Source organism: Electrona antarctica (genome assembly GCF_951216825.1).
Source record: "Electrona antarctica genome assembly, chromosome: 6".
In the NCBI taxonomy this organism is placed as follows: Eukaryota; Metazoa; Chordata; class Actinopteri; order Myctophiformes; family Myctophidae; genus Electrona; species Electrona antarctica.
In genome coordinates, this window is record NC_136811.1 from 20,599,298 (window position 1) to 20,620,505 (window position 21,208).

At 43.5% G+C, this 21,208-nt stretch overlaps 1 protein-coding gene across 5 annotated transcripts in view; it reads left to right on the forward strand.

The window, feature by feature from the left end:
- The window catches only part of oxr1a (oxidation resistance 1a), a 177,728-nt gene that overhangs the window by 115,907 nt on the left and 40,613 nt on the right, over positions 1-21,208 (forward strand). For 4 of the 5 annotated variants that reach the window (XM_079503027.1, XM_079503024.1, XM_079503023.1 and 1 more), the window contains 2 exons: positions 10,873-10,980; positions 14,217-14,330. In XM_079503027.1, the coding sequence (XP_079359153.1) occupies positions 10,873-10,980; positions 14,217-14,330 (222 nt within the window). The remainder of the gene's footprint in view (positions 1-10,872; positions 10,981-14,216; positions 14,331-21,208) is intronic. The other variant, XM_079503025.1, reaches the window with a different exon arrangement.

Below are 21,208 nucleotides of genomic sequence, written 5' to 3' on the forward strand. Positions count from 1 at the left end.
AGTGAGCACTGACACCAAAATCTCAAAAGCCAAGTTCCACGTTAAGAATTTGAATTGTTTGAACTTGTACCTATAGTTTGATGCTAACCCATTTAATTCTTAATATCCCAGTTAATTCTTCATATCTATATTTGTCTGAAACACAACGGCTGGCGGCATTCAAAAGTTTGGGGGTTTTCATTTTCTCTCAAAGTTAGACATCATCAACCCCACCATGTGTACTATAGCCCACTCCCTGTTGTCCCGAGGAGGGTGTAATGATCGAGTCACTCCTACAGTTTAGGCCTGACCTCAAAACTTTAAAAAATCCTTCTAAATCCTCCAGTTTTCTGAAATAAATATTTTCACGATTTTTCAAAAATAGCAGACCTACAAGCTCGTAGCGCGCCACTCGGTGGCGCGCTATGAGCTTGTAGATCTGCTATTTTTCAATAGCTAAATTATAACATAATGTTTAAAACACCAAAAGGGGTTCCCGCCCAAAATGGGTTAACTGTCCTTTTGCGCAGATCACGCAAACCTCAGCAAAAAGAAAAGGACAATATCGATGGCCTCCAACTGTATGTATTAAATTCATCAACGTAGCATAAGAAAATAACACAATGATACATGTCATCAACAAATACAAAACAATGTGCAACCCCACGATATGGCTTTGAACACCTGAACACTTCCAATGATGTTTGTTGTGCCGCTGCAGGGATGCAAAACGAGTGTGTCGCCCTATGACAGCCAGATGTCCACATGGAGCTCAATTCTTCTCAAGTGTAGTCCCTGCCTGGCTTGGCGTGGAATGCAGTACTACTCGCTTCTTGTCACGTGAAAGCTGCTTGAGTCAAAATGATACCGGGGGATTTCATAGAAGTCTCATTTGCCAAAAAATAGCCATTCAATTTTTTTTTTTTCAACAATGTATTTATTTTCCTTTTTTACACACAAATATACAAAAAAGAACAATGAACATTACAAGACAATTACTGATATAAAGAAAGCAAAACAACAATAACCAAAAAAACAAAACAAAACAAAAAAAACAACAACAGCACTACTCCTCTTCAGCTCCATCCATTAAATGTGACAAATTATTGTTCTTTATGTATCTTATAAAACGGCCCCACACCTCCTGAAACATTTCTTGTTTGTCCTTAAGAATGTATGCAATCTTTTCCAAAGGTAAACATAAAGACAATTCCCTGAACCACTGTGTAATGCCATTTAATTTAATTGTGTTGGTATAGGAAACTTTTCTAATGTCGATAAGATGTATTTAATCTCTAAGCTACATATTTCATAAGTGCTCCAAATGAATGTGTGCGTGTTCCACATTTTCTCCACAGATGAGGAAGATGATAATAACTGTACCAAGGACAGTCAGTGTCGTTACATCTGCATGTTTAATTGATTACTGGTGATGATAGGCTGAGAGAAGACTGTGGGTATTAGAGGGGTTGTGAACAGTATGAGTCATCCACAGGGGGGGGGGGGGGGGGGGGGGCACACACATGCACACAGGAACACACAAACACACATTTGTAGATGGATCGTATTCTTAACGCCACATCATCCTGACAATCAGTCACCCTGATTGCATTATTCACTGCTGGGAAGGGGAATGGATCTTACCGTTTCAGCAGTTTCTGAGCTCCCCTGTAAGAGAAGATGAAGAACAAGGGAGAGCATGATGGGGAAAACTGATGGGACTCGGGAGCGGAGAGATGTGTGGGTGGGCCGAGGAGAAGAGGACTGAGGACTGGAATGGGTAGATGATGGGAATAGAGAGGTGAGAGAAAGAAAGTAGGGGCCTGGGCTGACATATGACTTCAAATCAATATGATGCTTTTTTCAAACTTTTGCCTCAAATATGATTATTGGCCCCGATTCATCAAGCAATTTACACTCATATTTTGCGCGTACCAAGATTTCTGACCATTCCCGCTTTAGGTGTGGAATTATCATTATTTTTTGACTGTGACTTTGAGCGCATTCTACGCCCATTCTCAAGTCAAGTCCAATGCTGGCTTATCAGGGTTGGGATCAAAGCGTAAATGCATTTAGCATGCTTAGTTAGTCTTCATGCTGAATCAATTAATAGTCACAAACCTCAAATATGCAGCCCAACATTGGTCAACACATAAAAAAAGTATAGCCTATATACCTATAGCCAAGATTGATGCATTGCTTAGCTTGTGCTTTGCGTATGCATATTCTATAGTTCACATGATGGTCTGACAGACCTGTACTCGGATCAAGTGCATCAGTCCCGGCCATAGGGACTCCATAGGGATCCAAAACGACTGTGGTAGCTGCCTCATGGTGGCGCTATAACAGGCTATTCTGAAGAATTTGGGGCAGAGGTTAGTCGTTGGCATCCAAGGAGTGTGTGTGTAGAGTTTGGCATCGGCCGGGCCAACAGTGCCGGAGATTAGCTGTACACGGACAGACGGACGGACGGAGTGCAAAACTCAGACTAGCAAAGTAAATACTAGTAGTAATATTAGTTTGTTTTGAGAGGTCTGCACTGCAGTACAGTGAACATTGACAGGAAACAGGGAAAGAGTCTGGGAGTCACACACAGCAACGGTCTGCAGGCTCTGGAATTGAACCCGGGCAGCATCAAAGCCTATATATGGTATGTGCCTTAGCCAGTCAGCCATTCGTGCCCCAATAGGTAAACTAAAAAAGTTAAACTAACTTGACTGTTAGGAAGAAATCAACAGAAGCAGTGGTGCAGGCTTTTAAAGCATCGTGGATGGATTTGTTGAGTGTCGACCCATGGTTTCTTGTTAGAAAACATAGAAAACATATGCTTCTCCTTTGCTACAACATCATCCACTACTGTTGCTATGTAACTCATCAGCACTTCTCCATGTAATTTCTGGAGCTATTTTGAAAATATATAATTGGCATCACACAACTTATCCTGCAGAGAGAATTCTGCTTCCGCACTGCAGTACCTCGACCTCTGTCGTACCCCTTTATTTAAGTTTGGTAACAAAGGTCGTCGGGATCGGGATTCAAACCCGCGACCCGCTGCCAGGCTGCATTAGCAGGCAGCCTAGATGCATGGCCCTTGACCGCTAGCAGGCAGCCTAGATGCCTGGCCCTTGACCGCTAGCAGGCAGCCTAGATGCCTGGCCCTTGACCGCTAGCAGGCAGCCTAGATGCCTGGCCCTTGACCACTAGCAGGCAGCCTAGATGCCTGGCCCTTGACCGCTAGCAGGCAGCCTAGATGCCTGGCCCTTGACCGCTAGCAGGCAGCCTAGATGCCTGGCCCTTGACCGCTAGCAGGCAGCCTAGATGCCTGGCCCTTGACCGCTAGCAGGCAGCCTAGATGCATGGCCCTTGACCGCTAGCTTTGAATGTATTGATGCCAGCATGGCCCTTTAACAGTCCCATTTAAACGACACGCTCCATGAACATGTATTTCCTGCTGGAGTCGGGGCTCGTTTAAAATTTAACCAAGGGTAAATAGCAGGGAGGTTAAACTGTGCTTACCTTCACTTTTCATTTACAACAGCAAGGCAAAGTTGATACATGCAGTATTACACAGGACTGTACTGTAACAACATGACATTATTTCTGAAACAAACCCCCACTGTGGCATTTCCCAGAAATTACGACATTGCCACAGCAGACCTAAAGTCTTTTCTGTCAGGTTGCTAACCTCAAATGTGATGCTATCACATTTGAATGGTGTGTTTACACTGATAAAGCAGCAGTATCTTCGGTCCGAGGTCAGCCTTGTGCATGGGAAAATTCCCAGAAGCCTGGAAAGTGAAATGTTGATCTTGCTTTAATTTGTCGGTCCCATTTAAAAAGGCAAAGATGGAATAATCTGACTTTTTTTCTCTTGTCATTTTTAATCCATCTAAAATTAGGTCTCCAAATGATCAACGAGGATGCAGTTGCACACAGTGCAACATGCCATTAGGCTAGTAACGACAAAGTCACCATGGCAACTGTCATGATAAAGCCTGCCTCCGTTCTTCATTATAAACTGCCAGAGCGATGGCTCCTCTGATATGGCATTATGGGTGATTAAACCATTTGCTTTAGAATTATTTCCAGTTTGATCACACACACAGTTCCACGTGTTCATTGTGATCGGCATTTGATGTTTTTTTGAGTGGTGTAAACCACTCCTACAACTGGCTTTTTTGTGCAGAAAAAATGAGCATGGTTGCTATGTTCACCCTGTTGTAATGACGTAATTAAATCACACCCGGGTGAACAGGGTGAACATAGCAACCATGCTCATTTTTTCTGCACAAACAAAGCCAGGTAATGAAATCACACCCGGGTGTGATTTCATTACGTCAGACATGATTTCATTACGTCAGACAGACCTTACACCACTCAGTTCACACGGGTGTGATTTTTTTTTTTTACATTTTGACTCATTTTCTTCATCAGATTGTAAGAATTAAATTGGGAGGGACATCAGTGTGTCGTGTGAGGATAAAGATCTTCTACTGTCTAAAGCCCTTGACTAACCAATGTCTTATGAACGGTCACTTCTAAACACCACTCTATTTAAAGTTAATGTAACCAAGGAGATGCAAGATACGTAATGCCTTTCTTCCGTTTTTGACCTTTTGCTGTAGCAGTCATGGATTTGTGCTCATGTTCCAACCTCGTGTTCCAACCAGGTCCTCTTTAATGGAGCCATTAGCCTTTGACCGTCCTGCTGGCTATCCTTGGTGGGTCAACACATCCTCTCCCATTCAACAAGGTCACCATTAGTGACAGCACATGTCAGTCGCCCTCAAGATGGCCACCGCAACCATCTTCCAGCCTTTTTCTCAGGGCAGGGACACAGCCATAACAGGAAGTGCTTTAATTATTCATCTTCAGTTCCCAGATGAATAATGGAATAATTGATTTGGAGGATAAGGAGATACTGCAGAGTTTACCTGTCTAGTGGCCATCTAGAAATGAGATGATTGCTCTAAGTTCTGTATCTATAAAAAGGGAATAAACTAATACAAATTTTATATATATATTCAGCTATAGTGTAGATCTTTGTCTTACACAAACATTAAATTCCCATTGACAATGAATGAAGAATTACGCCTCACGTCACACGAGTGTGATTTATATATATATATTACTATTTTTTTTTCTATTTTGTGCTGTTTGTCATTTCAAAGTCAAAAGAAGAGACCTTAATAGTCTTGTTTATTTATCTTTTATTTAAATGTCCTTTTGGGCTAAACGTCTTATAGGGACATGTTGAGGCGTATTGGTTTTTGGTGAACAGAAGAGCCCGAATGCTAAAAATAATATTGAAGCAAAAGGCACCCAGGGAGAATCGATGCTCCGTGCTGAAGCTTCCTAGATGAAAGGCTGTGCTAGTGTAGGAGCTGTGGTGATTATTGACGCTTTTAGGTTCCCAGCTGGATAAAATGAGAAAACTTGTTGTCGCCCTTTGAAAGGCACTCAGTGTTCCAAAATGCCAGACACATACCAAGGACACTCGCACTAATACTGAACTAGGGACTGTAAATACACTCTAAATTGGACAGTTGTTTTTTTGGCTCGATTGCAAGGCCAGCCCTATAAATGTGAATTGTTGATATTACAGCATTGGTTGCCTGTTTGGCCTAACAACAAAAAACTAGACATTCGCAGAACCTATTAATCATCTCTTCAGTTCATGCCGGCATGCCAGTTGGCCTAACAATGAACTTGTCAATATTGCAGAGCAGTTGTCCCTCCAAGCTATGGGATGTAGTCTCTCCTAATTGCCGACCTTTTCTCTTCATCTTTATACCTGCTTTCAAAGTCGTTTTTCAAAACTACAAGTGGTAATGTAATCAAAAGCAACGTCATTCACTGATTACCACTATGTTGTGGTGGAGGTTGTTGCTAATTCAGTACAGCTGTGTATGGATGACACCCAACCAAGCTCAATAAACGTGGATTAAAAAACCACCCATTTTCTATTATGTTATTATTCTAGTATGATTGACATTGAAACTGGGATCGTTCAAAATCAAATAAAGTCAACATGAATGCTACATGAATGTAGCGTGGTCGTCATTTGGGAATGAGACTGTGACTGTGATTTTCATTTTTTTACTATTAATCGTGCAGCCCTACTACAAATGCTACTTACAACGAGAGCTAGGCTAAACTCGCGCCTTCTAAAATGCTGTGGAAACTTTGTTACTCTACTACTTGTGGAGATGTGCAGCTTCTTCCCAAGCCAATTATTGCTGAGGACATAAATCGACATCATTGTGTCTCCATTCGTGGAGAATGTGCGCCAATCCTGACTTGTCTGACGTCCAAAATACACAGGTTATACTTTACTGCTATGAACAGCTATTTATTTTTGAGGGGCGCTAGCCCCTCTTACTGTATGCATACGAGCTTTCCAGGTTTGTGTGGACACAAACATTGGCTTGTGATTGGCTGATCACCCCATAGCGGCGATGATTTGATTGGCTGAGCAAAGTACATATTGAAGATAAAAGTGAGGGCAGAAAATTAAAGACAGAAAAGTGAGGACACAAATTGTGATTGGCCGGAATGAGATGATGTTTGATGATCTATGATGATAAGAGCGCCCCTCACTTCACACGGGGCTTCACATTTCATTTTTATCCCACGATTTTTGTAACACATTTTTTTCACCCAGTGTCAATTGTCTAATGTAATCCTGGGCTCTACACCCCCTCTGCCAACCTGGGGAGAGCAACGGACTGACCTCATGCTTCTTTCAATGCATGAGGAGTCCGCTTCTTTTCACCTGACAAGGAGGATTTTCCCCGGTAGGACGTAGCGTGTGGAAGGAACATATGATTTAAAACATTTAGGTGCCCTCGTCCTGCCCCAGTGTCAGCATTTAACACAAGCCATACCAGCTTTTTCGTCTTCTTTTACGTGCAGTGCAGCAATATTTCTGGTTTATAGTTTCTCTATAATATGATGTTTTGCAGTATTTTCTTTTATAACCATGTTGTAAATCCATGGTGTATGTGTGGGGCGCATGTGCATACATGTGCATGCTTTGGTGTGTATGTGTCACTGCAATATCACCGTCCCCACTGTCAGCTTGATCTTGGTGACGTCTCCCATGTTTGCCTTCTGACAGCATATTTATCAACGTGATATGCTGCTGCTGTCTAAATGAAGCAATGCCCCTACCCTTTACAAATCTGATGAGATAACAAATCAGTCACATGGGTCCTTGATACTGTCACATACTGTCAAAATGCAGCTGTTGATGGCAGATAGTTATGAGGCTGGAGGGGCTATTCACGGGGATGTGTTTGTTAACAATGGAAGGGACCCACCACCACCACTACTTTATTTTTGCCTGATTCAATACTTGGTTGCGCATCCTGGCGCACACTGAAAATAGCAGATCTATAAGCTCACATCAGGCTGCAGCGCGTTTTGAGCTTGTAGATCTTCTATCTTTGGTGTACAACACTGGCGTGCAGTAAGTCAAAATAGAGCTAAACGTACATGACGGTTTCCCGTCTCTCTACACTCCTCTCTACAATCTCCTATCTAAGAAATACGGTAAATAATAATAAATCACACATCATACTCAGTCTACATTCATTGTTGATGGCCTTCAATCAATGTTTGTGTTTGCACAAACTGGCCAATCAATGGCATTCAATGTTTGTGTTTGCATAAACACTCAAAACTGGCCATTCATTGTCGATGGCATTCAATGTTTGTGTTTACACAATCCCTTAAAGCTGGACATAGGAGGGGCTAGTGCCCCTCCCAAATGAAAATTAGTGAATAAATTGTGCAAAGAAATGAATACTGCAAATTCAAAATAAAGGTGCCTCTACTGATTACCTTCACTGGTACTGAACAACCTGAAAAAAGAAGGAAAACAAAAATACACACACACACACACTCACTCACTCACTCACTCACTCACTCACTCACTCTCTCTCTCGCTTTACATTAATTACTATAGTAATACTGCAAATTCCAAATAAATGTGTCAGCTGAGTGACATCAGTTGATACGTGTTCAAAAGTTGTATTTTGCACTAATTTAGGCTAATCCCAGATTTGAAGAAATGATTTGATTCAATCTGGGTTGATAAATGAAGATCTGTGAAGATCTAAACCATTTGTAGCATTTTGATGTATGATGGATTCATCATAATGTGATGTACAGTACCTTTAACAGCTGCCACTTGCTACACTTAAGTCAGTCTTACCATATGTTACTTTATAAATTAGCTGTACTTTTTTGCCAGAAATGACAACCTTCCAACCTCACAACGTGGCACGACAGCTTGTAGTTCTGCCCCAAAATAAGGTCGCTAGGGTTTTTTATCTTAAATGATCAACGTTTTAAACTTTTTCATATATAACTCTATAGTTCAAGAGTGCTTGTGCAAGAGAGAGCTCTTGCAGTGTTTCACAAATCTTCCCTGATAATATTGTCCTACAATAATCCAAGCTCTGCCCAAGACAAGTACTGCGCTGGCTCTCACAGCGTGGTTCATTCAGCTCCATCTGACACAGCAGTGCTGCTCACCAATATAACCGGCCATGCACTCCAACACTGCACAATGCATCCCTGCTCGGTCGGCGTTGCTCAAACAAAGTTCCACGTGCTGCTGACTCAGCAGGACGGTGTCCCAACAGCGTGATTCACCTCACATGTGATCAGCCCTCCCTGCACGGTGCAGGGCATCCCACCCAGCCCAGCCTGACCCAGCACATTCTAAAGCAGTCCAGTCTTGGCAACATCCCAGCTCAAGTCCCAGTAGAGACCAACCCACGCTCTCCTGGCCTTCTCTCACAGATTCCACAGCCTCAGCCCAAACCGCAAACCTGTCTAGTATATTATCCATCCATGTACAGGTCTAGACTAGTGGTTCTCAAACCTTTTCATGTCAGGGACCCCCAAATTAATATGTATTTGGCCACAATACATATTAATTTTAACATATTAACAAATAATTTGTGCCAGGCAGGGACTCTTATACATTTTAAAGATTTTTTGAAAATAGCAGATCTACAAACTTACTTGTGTGAGGCACTGTGAGCTTGTATATTTCCTATTTTCAAATATCCGAGTATATAGGTATAAAGTATGTAGGGTTCAAGTTGTTAGACTGATTTTGATTCTAATTTAGTTCAGGAACTGCTTCAAGGACCCCTGGGGGTCCCCAGAACCCATTGGTGAGAGTCACTGGTCTAGACCATTAAGTCCCAGTCTCTGACATAGCTCCAGCTTCACCCATATAAACCCCAACTCTCCCAGTCCTAATCTAATTTAACATCTCTCTCTATTGCCATGTCACTATACTGTACCTATAGTTTCCTACTACAGGTAGATGTGCATTTCCTCTTCCCTTGCCTGTGAAGTTGCAGTAGTGTTGTCCAGCATCTCTCATTTCTCTGTTGCTAAAATCACAGTTGAATAGTTCAAATTCAACTCTTTTCACATTTCACTTTTCTAGTCTTTTCTACTCTCTCACAAACATTGAGTTTATAGTGGATCCGGAATCAGATATCTCACACAGCTGCACAAAGAAAGTGGAAATCGTTGACCCTCATTATTTTAGTTAGTTTGCTCAAGAAGTGTTCACTATAGCTTCTAAAGTCTGTCTGTGAGTGTCTGTGTTCTGTTTCTTCTTGTCCTTTCCTCTTACAGTAGCTCTGGTGGTCCAGTGAGGCTCACAACCGCAAACATACCACAGCTACTTTCCACTGTGTAGCCGTTCACCCTCTGTGCAGCATTGGAAAATAACCCTGTTGATGTTATGTGTGACCGTCTCGAATGCACTGGCTCTGCTTTGCTCATATCCAATATGCCTGTCCTGACTCACATGTCCTTGTCTTATGTGATTTGTATCTTTGCCTATTTTGCGTGTGTGTGCGTGTGTGTGCGTGCGCGCAATGCCAAGAATAATGTCATATTGATATTTTCTTTTAGATGCAGACATTGGCCAGTCTTTTTGTCAGGCTGTTATTTGTCACGCACGCACGGAAACATGTTGATAGTTCCCTGTAGTCAGCTGAGCCCTAAGTCCCATGACTGCTCTTCTGAAACACACTGCAGCCATATCCCCAATTATATCCTGTGCAGAATGAGTAAACCTTTTTTCCATTCCCTGTCTCTCTGCGCTCAGCTCACTCCCCTGAGTTCACATGTCTCACACATCCTCCCTCTCCTCACATACATATTAGGACTTTCTGACATGCCTGCCACCTGTATTTGGAAAGTAGAAGCCCCAGTGGAGATGTTACACTCTTAGCTGGTTGAGACACACTGAGCAAGCCTCAGTTATATTAGCTTTTAACTGACGGAGACAAGTTAAAACGCCTCTGTGAGCGAGCTACAGGGTTTAGCAACTGAGCACACAGGATGAAGGCCATCCAGGCCACAAATTCAGCACACATGATCTGTTGATCCTTAGCCGTATTCAGCGCTGCACCACTTCTTCTGCATGAGTGATGCCACCACGAGGGAGAAACTGTAGGCTCTGTTATGAAGAATGAAAGAGCACAATGCACAAGAATCGGTAATGTCATCAGATTGTTCCATGTGGGGAAAAGTCACAAGGTAACACAAGACTCCACATAAGACTCTTGCTACATTTTCATCTCCGTATTGGAAATGGGGTTAGTTGGAGGCCGGGAGTGCCAGGCATGCACTCGTAGTAAGTTTCAGTTGAGAACATTGACTTTGTTGTGCAGTGCTACTGTATATCCGACAATACCGGTATCTTTCTTTGAACAATATAACAAATGTTTCTTCTCTCATTATGCATTGCCTGAGAAAGAGTCTTGCATTTGCCCTGTTTTTCACACTGATCTGAGAAGTGCTCTCCACGCACAGGAGTGTGATGTTCTGTGCCTCTCTTGTATGTTTTTACAGGTGGAATCACGGGACACGCTGAACAGCATCGCCCTCAGGTTCGACACTACCCCCAACGTGCTGGTCCAGCTCAACAAGCTGTTCTCCAGGGCAGTGGTGCCCGGCCAGGTGTGAACTGCCGTGCACTCACACACACACACGTCCTCCATGTTGCACTCAGCCGCTTCACTGCAGCCCACTTTGTTTTTGAGGAGGGATACTAATGTTTTTCTCCATTCCTACCACTGCCCCTGTTCACGTCTTATTGCACACTGCCCCTGTTCATGTCTTATTGCATACACACTGCCCCTGTTCATGTCTTATTGCACACTGCCCCTGTTCACGTCTTATTGCACACTGCCCCTGTTCATGTCTTATTGCATACACACTGCCCCTGTTCATGTCTTATTGCATACACACTGCCCCTGTTCATGTCTTATTGCATACACACTGCCCCTGTTCACGTCTTATTGCACACTGCCCCTGTTCATGTCTTATTGCATACACACTGCCCCTGTTCACGTCTTATTGCACACTGCCCCTGTTCATGTCTTATTGCATACACACTGCCCCTGTTCATGTCTTATTGCATACACACTGCCCCTGTTCATGTCTTATTGCATACACACTGCCCCTGTTCATGTCTTATTGCACACTGCCCCTGTTCATGTCTTATTGCATACACACTGCCCCTGTTCATGTCTTATTGCACACTGCCCCTGTTCATGTCTTATTGCATACACACTGCCCCTGTTCATGTCTTATTGCATACACACTGCCCCTGTTCATGTCTTATTGCACACTGCCCCTGTTCATGTCTTATTGCATACACACTGCCCCTGTTCATGTCTTATTGCACACTGCCCCTGTTCATGTCTTATTGCATACACACTGCCCCTGTTCATGTCTTATTGCATACACACTGCCCCTGTTCATGTCTTATTGCATACACACTGCCCCTGTTCATGTCTTATTGCAAAGTCTTTGCTCTCCAGATGGTGCGTGAATGCTTACTCTTTACAAGGTCACTTGTCCAAATAATTTACATATTACATTCAAATATTATTCAAATACAATTGAATATTGTATAGAACTAGAAGTATGCGTGCCTAATGGCGCACTCTAGTGTCACACAAACAAAAAGGCAAAAAAATGACTTCCCATCATGCACCTGTATCCCAACATGCATTGCACTGCATGTGACGCCCCTGTGTCACGTGATCGGGCGTAGCCAATCGGACGAAGGAATTTGCGGCGCGATGCTAGGGGGTAATATTGGCGAAAATAAAGTACCCGTATTGTGTCGAATATAAGACGACTCTGATTATAAGACGACCCCCATTTTTCAAGACTCATTTGTGGAAGAAGAATATTGAATGTTAAATAGTCTAGACCCTGATTATAATACGACCCCGTATGGGGTATTTACATCTACAAAACTTATATTCAGGCCAATAGGGGTAAATAGAAATATGCGAGCGCATTGAAGGTGGTGAAAGAAGCCTTCATTGATTAGCAGTGTTAGTGTAGCGCAATTACTACAGGAGAGGAGGGCGTGGAATTAACGTGAATGTATTTATGATGTTTGAAATGAACCTGAAAACACCCCAGTTTTGACAAACCAATCTTAAGGGTGGCTAAAGTGTGCATACATACGTTTTAAACCAACGCATAGTCAGTGGCATCTTCATCGGGTTCGACATGTTCATTATTCTTAGACACAGACTTATTTGTTTTGTTTTTTTTGTGGAAAATGGAGAATTTGACAAGCATCCAAAACGCTATTTCACTTCCACACAAATAGGCTAGACAAGCCGCACTCCAATTCATTTGGCAGTCTTTCTTTCTCTCAACTCTCGGCAAGACAAACAATGCTGAGTTGAGCTTTGTCCAAACTGTGGGATCTGAAGAGCTCTCACTGAGCCGTGGGCTCTCCACTGAGTCCATAATGTGGCTGGAGTTCTGCCGCTACGAAACCATGCCGCTTTTAACCCTACCAATGTCACCAACAACCTGGTTCCCAAACTTTTTCATGTCAAGGACCCCCATATTGACACTAATTAGCCCGCGGACCCCCATTTGAAAATTTATTCCAGCCGGGACCCCCATAAGAGAAGATATTTATGGCTCTAGCAGTGATTCTCAACCCGTTTAATTTCAAGGACCCCCAGTTTGACATGCATATGATATTAGTCTACATACCCCCATTTAATGGAATTTCTATCTCTGGGACTCCAATTTATATTGTAAAATCAATGTTAATTTAACTCATGTGTCCAGTTGGTTCCATCTGTACACTCTCAGAGTTACAGACCCATAAGGGTCCATTTGGTTCCAAACTATCATTTAGCTGGGGACCCCCTGGAACTCCCTCAAGGACCCAAACCCCACTCTGTGAACCAGTGACCTAGAGGTCTCACATGATGCACTTTGCTGCTCCACCATTGTTCCGCACCAAATAGTAACCGTCTGTTCTAAAACTGCTAACGCTCTATAGATACAGGGCAGCCTTCAACAATTGGCACCACTTCATGTGACCTTTTCATTGCAAGCGGAATTAAATTAAAAAACAATGTACCCCCCCCTCCTCCCCCTGTGTTAATTGTGTATATAATACATCTAGACATGATTATCACAGGGAACAGGAGTGTTCCCTTCCTGTTTCCAGTAGCAGCAGCAGCACTGCCAGGCCAGCCAACCCAGTTTAGACATTCTGCTATAAATCATACGGAGAACGATCCTGCCACTATTCTCCTGGACAAGTGACTAGCATAAGACTGTAACTGTAGACGTATGGATGGACACACTCCACCCCACCACGACAGAAAGTAAATGTCACATTAGCATGATCAAATAAAGTAGATACACCTGCCCTGCAGCTGTTAACATTACCACGGTACAGTACAGTACAGTACAGTACAGTACAGTACAGTACAGTACAGTACAGTACAGTACAGTACAGTACAGTACAGTATGTCCATGTTGCTTATCAGTTTTTTCCCTGTGAGTGAGAAAGAGAGAAAGCTAAGGGCTAGTAGATATATTAGCATATTTAGTACTGCATGTGTATATAATGTTTGTATATATATATATATATATATATATAGTATTGTATGCATGTATATATGCCCCAAAATCTATAAATCTCACACTATTAAGGCAACCGGCCGGTTCCACGCGCTGCACAAGGTGCCCTTTTTTCACTTGAGCACCTGCCCCTCTAAATGTCTGTGCACGCCACTGTATATATATACTGTATATATATATATATGTCTCCCCTTGCATGTGGACTGTATGTACTGTGTGCATGTGTGTTTGCACAAAGGCAAGGCCTGTGTAAATACGGACATGGATTGTGTTTGCAGGTTCTGTACGTTCCTGATCCTGAGTACGTGTCCAGTGTGGGAAGCTCTCCCTCTCTCAGTCCCATCAGCCCGCTATCTCCCAGCTCCTCAGAAGCAGACTTAGAGAAGGTGACGGTATGTTGACCTCCTCACCCACACTTCTCTCTTTCTCGCTCTCCCTCTTAAACACTTACCCACAATGTTTTCAAAATTGTTCCTTTTTAATTTTTTGTTTCATAATTAAAAAGCTGATAAGCCAGGAGCTCACAACATGTCGCATCACAGAGCTTGTAGATCTGCTATTTTGAAAGAATGTATAGAAATCTTTGCCTATAATGACATGCCCAAAATAGGAACGCCATGGTTCATAACAAGCACACACAAAAATGCATGCACTATGGGTGATATGGATGGTTTAACCATGCTCTTTGATGGCTTCCATATGGAGCAATAGACCATATGGAGTCACACACACACACACACACACACACACACACACACACACACACACACACACACACACACACAAGCTCACTTTCACACTTTCATGTCCATCTTTTCCCCCTCTCCAAGTCCACTGGTAGCTCAACAATGCATGAAAACGATACATCTCAGTAGGAAATGGGGTGTGTACTTTACATGCAAGCTTAAAACACGGCAGTCTGACTGGTTCTTCTCCTGTTCGATAGGCCTTTAACATCAGTTTTATCCTGATCCGCTATCGAGATGGTTTTATCGCCCAGGTCTAATGCACACACACGTATACTTACTTATACCAAGGCCACTGTATCATCTTCATCATCAGTCTAATGGCAGCCATCTAGAAAGATGTCCTATGCTACCTCAGGACATATTAACAGACGAGGCGTGGCAAATGTTTTCCAAGGACAAAACGGGCAATAACAACACGTGCCTAGTTCTACTGTCCAAGGATTGGAGACAAAATCATCCAAGGATAAACAGACAGAATATTCCAAGGACAGGGGGGGGGGGGGGTGATGTATACATGTATTGTGTTACACATCATAAGGAATACCGGACGCATATGAGGTCATGTATGTAACTCCCCATTGGTTTCAGGTACGCATCAAAAATGAAACTCTTTCTGAAATGAGTGAAGTAAAATACTTAGGAATAATCTTGGATAAAAACTTAAAATTTGAAAAAAAGGTAAAGCATATATGCAAGAAGGTTAAACCAAATCTAAATTGTTTTCGTCATATTAGAAGGGACTTATCACTTTCGTTTCTTGATTGTTGTTTTTTTTGTCTTTTTCTTTTGTCTGTCTTACTCTTTTTGTCTGCCCGCTCTTTCTTCTTTTTCGCCTTCTGAAATGTACACTGAAGCAATATTGCCCTTTGCCCCTGTCAAGTGTTGACCTGACGCCATATGTAGTCCTGAAGAAAGCAAGGACACAGAGACACTGGAGATGGAGTCACTTGGAGGGGAGAGGGAGGGAAGAGGGGTGAAAAAAAAAAATCCTGGAAACTGCACTTGTGTCCTATGTATGCATATAAATGATGTTTTTGTACTGCTTTTTCCAAATAAAATAAATATTGTAAAAAAAAAAAAAAAAAAAAAAAAAAAAAAAGAAGGGACTTATCAGCTAAAACTGCACATCCAAGGATAAACACACAGTATATTCCAAGGACAGCATAGTATAGGGGGGGGTGGGTAGCATAGTATAGGGGGGGGGGTGATGTATACATGTATTGTGTTACACATCATAAGGAATACGGGACGCATATGAGGTCATGTATGTAACTCCCCATTGGTTTCAGCCATTGTAGCTGGCCCCGTGATGGATGACACTCCTTGTCAAGTAATGGAATTAGTCTCTGGTCCCGGCTATTAGGCCATGCTCCATTCATGCCCAAGCTATTGTTATTTCATGAGTTTACATGAATGTAAGAATGCAGCCAGCCAGCGAAGGCGTCACAGGTAACGCAGCTGATGTACAGTTGGAGGCCATCGATATTGTCCTTTTCTTTTTGCTGAGGTTTGCGTGATCTGCGCAAAAGGACAGTTAACCCATTTTGGGCGGGAACCCCTTTTGGTGTTTTAAACATTATAATTTAGCTATTGAAAAATAGCAGATCTACAAGCTCATAGCGCGCCACCGAGTGGCGCGCTACGAGCTTTGTAGGTCTGCTATTTTTGAAAAATCGTGAAAATATTTATTTCAGAAAACTGGAGGATTTAGAAGGATTTTTTAAAATTTTGAGGTCAGGCCTAAATGGTCAAATGATAAGGGACAATATCAGTGGCACCCAACTGTATGGGCAGTGACAATAGTAGAAATGTCTTAGAGGAGCATGGCTGGTATATGCCGTTGCTGTCGGGCAGAAACCTTGTATCTCCATCCTTCAACTTTATTTATTTTCTTTTCTATTTTTTGTCAATTCATGCACTACTTTGTTGTACAACATTGTGTGATTGTGGATCTGCGATTCCCAAAGACGTGTATACACGTTAAGTGGTCAGATGGGTGGGGCGTAACCACTTTTTAACGAGCCCTGTACCACAAAGGCTTGGGAACTGCTGTACTCCAGTATTGCAGCTCAGGTATGCCTGCCGTATGCAAGCCTTCGCCCGTTTCCCGTAGCTACTCGTATCTGCATTATGCCTGCCGTATGCAAGCCTTAGCCCGTTTCCCGTAGCTACTCGTATCTTCATTATGCCTGCCGTATGCAAGCCTTAGCCCGTTTCCCGTAGCTACTCGTATCTGCATTTTTTCGAGCCAATCCATACAAGCACCACAGGAACCCGAACCCCTTAAGAAATATGTCTTGTTTGTCCCCAAAGGATGGTCTCCATGGCAACGGACGTCTGTTTTTGTTGCGTTATCAGAAATTGGTGTGCTGCTACTGACGATGGCGACGGTGACAATGACACTCATCTTGCAGTGTAGCAACAGTGGCGAGCTTAAATTCTTTCCGATCCCTCCGTTAATTTGGTTTCGCCTGCCGAGAGAAAGGCCCCCGTCCTTTACTACTTATCTATTTGGGTCATGCCCGCGAGAAGAGGCAGGAGCATATTCTGTGGTTCTCCACGGAGGCGGATCAGAAAAGGGGGCCTGTGACTGCAGAGAAATTAAGCCATTAAATGTGATGCCATGTCTGATGTTTAGAGCAACTAATGAAGGAAGCAGCTCGCTCACCCCAGACAAGAAGCCAGCCAGTAATTATTTCAGGCAGAGGAAATGTGCTTCCAATGCAAGAGGTGGGGGGAGGATGTGAACCTGAATGTGTGAACACTGGTTGTTTATGTAGGGGGGGGGGGGGGGGGGGGGGGTGGGTGTGTGTGTGTGTGTGTGTGTGTGTGTACTGTAGGCTATGTTATTTGTGGGTGGTGTTTAAAAAAAGCAAGCAGCATCCAGGTGCTGTCTGATTTAAAACCACAGGAAGGACCTTAATAGCCCAGCTCTGCTTTATTTGTTCAGAATCTCTGACACCGTTTAATTACGAGCCTGTTTGGTTGCCGCACAATCCCATCTCAATGAGGATATTACTGAAGGAAATGGCTCAGGGAGGTGTGAAGTAATGCCACTGTACCGGCCATTGGCTAATAGCACTGAGAGAGCCGAGTGCCCTGAACATTTATGTCTGCATATAGAAATAGTCAAAGCTAAAATCACATGTTTAAATAGTCTATTAGGTGCTCAAATACACTGAAAAGTAACCATATTCTTTATATTAGCACTGCGAAATTACAAAAAAAAATCATTATGAAATAAATATATAATTGCAGTATGTTCTCTGTACCTATTTGCACACTGGCTGTAAAAATCAATTTAGCAATCTAAAAAAAGAAAGTCTGGAAAAAATACTGGTCTGCATGAGATATTCCTCTTTGATAAGTGATTTATAAACAACCGTTCCTATCTACAGTACATTGTGTGCATAGTGTCCATCATGTATCCCTCTAAGCTAGGATTTAATATTTTTTTGGGGGAGACTGTTTATACTGAAGACGAGATAAGGCAGCCATGAAGTGTCTTCATGCTTTGCCTGCTGGCTTGCTGGTGTTGGCAACGGAAAGTAACACATCTTGCAGGCATGAATGGTTGGCTTCCTGCCTGGCTATCTGCGTGTATGTGTGCGCACCCATGTGCGTGTGTGTGTGTGTGCAGATGGTTAGCTGACTTTCTGGCTCGCTGTTATTAGGATATCTGGCAGCCACCAGCTCATTGGCATTCTTATTCCCTGGTCATCTCTGTGGGTAGACATGTCCTCAGTGCCCTAGACCCCTCACGCATACGTGAGGTCTCGCACGCACGCACGCACGCACGCACGCACGCACGCACGCACGCACGCACGCACGCACGCACGCACGCACGCACGCACGCACGCACGCACGCACGCACGCACACAAACACATACCGTGTGTGTGTGTGTGTGTGTGTGTGTACCCGTCTGACCTATTCTGCCTCTTTTGGCACCCACATTTCCTTCCTCTCTCCATCCATCCTCCTCTCCCTCCCTCTTCCTCTCTCTCTCCATCCATCCTCCTCTCCCTCCCTCTTCCTCTCTCTCTCAATCCATCCTCCTCTCCCTCCCTCTTCCTCTCTCTCTCCATCCATCCCCCTCTTCCTCTCTCTCTCTCCATCCATCCTCCTCTCCCTCCCTCTTCCTCTCTCTCTCTCTCTCCATCCTCCTCTCCCTCCCTCTTCCTCTCTCTCTCCCTCCATCCATCCTCCTCTCCCTCCCTCTTCCTCTCTCTCTCCATCCATCCATCCTCCTCTCCCTCCCTCTTCCTCTCTCTCTCCCTCCATCCATCCTCCTCTCCCTCCCCCTTCCTCTCTCTCTCCATCCATCCATCCTCCTCTCCCTCCCTCTTCCTCTCTCTCTCCATCCATCCATCCTCCTCTCCCTCCCTCTTCCTCTCTCTCTCCATCCATCCATCCTCCTCTCCCTCCCTCTTCCTCTCTCTCTCCATCCATCCTCCTCTCCCTCCCTCTTCCTCTCTCTCTCCATCCATCCTCCTCTCCCTCCCTCTTCCTCTCTCTCTCCATCCATCCTCCTCTCCCTCCCTCTTCCTCTCTCTCTCCATCCATCCTCCTCTCCCTCCCTCTTCCTCTCTCTCTCTCTCCATCCTCCTCTCCATCCATCCTCCTCTCCCTCCCTCTTCCTCTCTCTCTCCATCCATCCTCCTCTCCCTCCCTCTTTCTCTCTCTCCCTCCATCCTCCTCTCCCTCCCTCTTCCTCTCTCTCTCCATCCATCCTCCTCTCCCTCCCTCTTCCTCTCTCTCTCTCCCTCCATCCTCCTCTCCCTCCCTCTTCCTCTCTCTCCATCCATCCTCCTCTCCCTCTTCCTCTCTCTCTCCATCCATCTTCCTCTCCTCCAGCAGGGCATGATCTAAAATTAGCGCCACAGAAAGTAGGACCAGTGTGGAGTACCTGCATGCCCGCTACTACAGGGGCACTTTTCACTAGGTCACATTAGTTAAAGGGCAACTTCGCCAAAGTTATGATCAAGAATAAAACTCTGTAATGTTTCCCTTTAACCCATTTTGACCTGAGATCAGATTCTAAAAATGTCTTCTACATCCTGACAGTTTTCTGAAAAAGCTATGTTTCTATGTCAGTCGTTCTTTGATTTTTCAAAAATAGCAGACCTACAAGCTCGTAGCGCGCCACTCGGTGGCGCGCTATGAGCTTGTAGATCTGCTATTTTTCAATAGCTAAAGCATAACATAATGCTAACACCAAAAGGGGTTCCCGCCCAAAATAGGTTAAGTATAGTACATATGTTTCACCTACTGCTTTCAGAGAGGAGGATGTGGTATTTTTGGGAAGAACTATTTTTGTTCAAGTCAATTCTCTCTTTTCTTTTTACTTCGGGGTGTTGTGAATATGACTGACACGGTTGATTTTTTATTTGTTAACTATTTCCTTATTGTGATTATACAAAGGTAGTAGTGCTGGGCAATATGACTTAAACAATATGCACAGTATAGGCGGGGGCGACAATATTCACAGGTGTTCATGTATTGTCTATTGTCATATTTTCTTTCAAATATTCTGCAATTACATATAACACAGTAAAGCAGAGTACACCCACATACACCTTTATGAATTAAAATCACATCCTAGTGGGTTCAAGCAGGTACAGTAGGAGATAGAGCAGGATGGTTTTGTTGAAATATGTAGCAGATGATTATATATACATACACACACACACACAGGCGCGCACACACATGCATTTTATTAAAATATTTAGTGTGTGTGCGTGTGTGTGTGCGAATATGTCTACACAGTATACTGTATTGCCCAGCACTCAGCTCTTCCTAATTTTTTTCACACACACGCATTTTATTAAAATATTTAGTGTGCGTGCGTGCGTGCGTGCGTGCGTGCGTGCGTGCGTGCGAATATGTCTACACAGTATACTGTATTGCCCAGCACTCAGATCTTCCTAAAATGTTTCACTATCTTCAGACATTTAACAAATACCAGCCATTGTCTGCTCACTCTTGCAGAACATGACCATGCCCACAAGGTGGAGCTGTGGATTGATATTTGATTGCACACTTTGTCACTGTCAAGGTCAAAGAAGGGTGGCACATCCACCATGCCCTTCCTGAAGTCACCATGTACAGAGAAATGCCAGCGGTATGCATCTCATTTGAAATGGATATTTGTTCATCTGTTTAAAATGAACTGATATATTATGGATCTCACTGGACTGGAGTAGGTGGTGTTTCAGTTCCTGGGTACTGTCTTTACTCTTTACCCTTTATCAGCCAAAATGTTGCAGAGAATAGAATAGCTATTTTCAGTGCCAGGCCCCATAAGGTCTGGTGCTAGTTTTCTTTGACTGTGGGTGCAGTAACAAATGTATAGAAAACATCACACCCATGTGAAGTGAGGGGCGCTCTTATCTTAGATCATCTCATTCTTCAATTTTCTGCCCTCACTTTTATCTTCAATATGTACTTTGCTCAGCCAATCAAATCATCGCTATGGGGTCAGCCAATCACAAGCCAATGTTTGTGTTCACACAAACCCGGA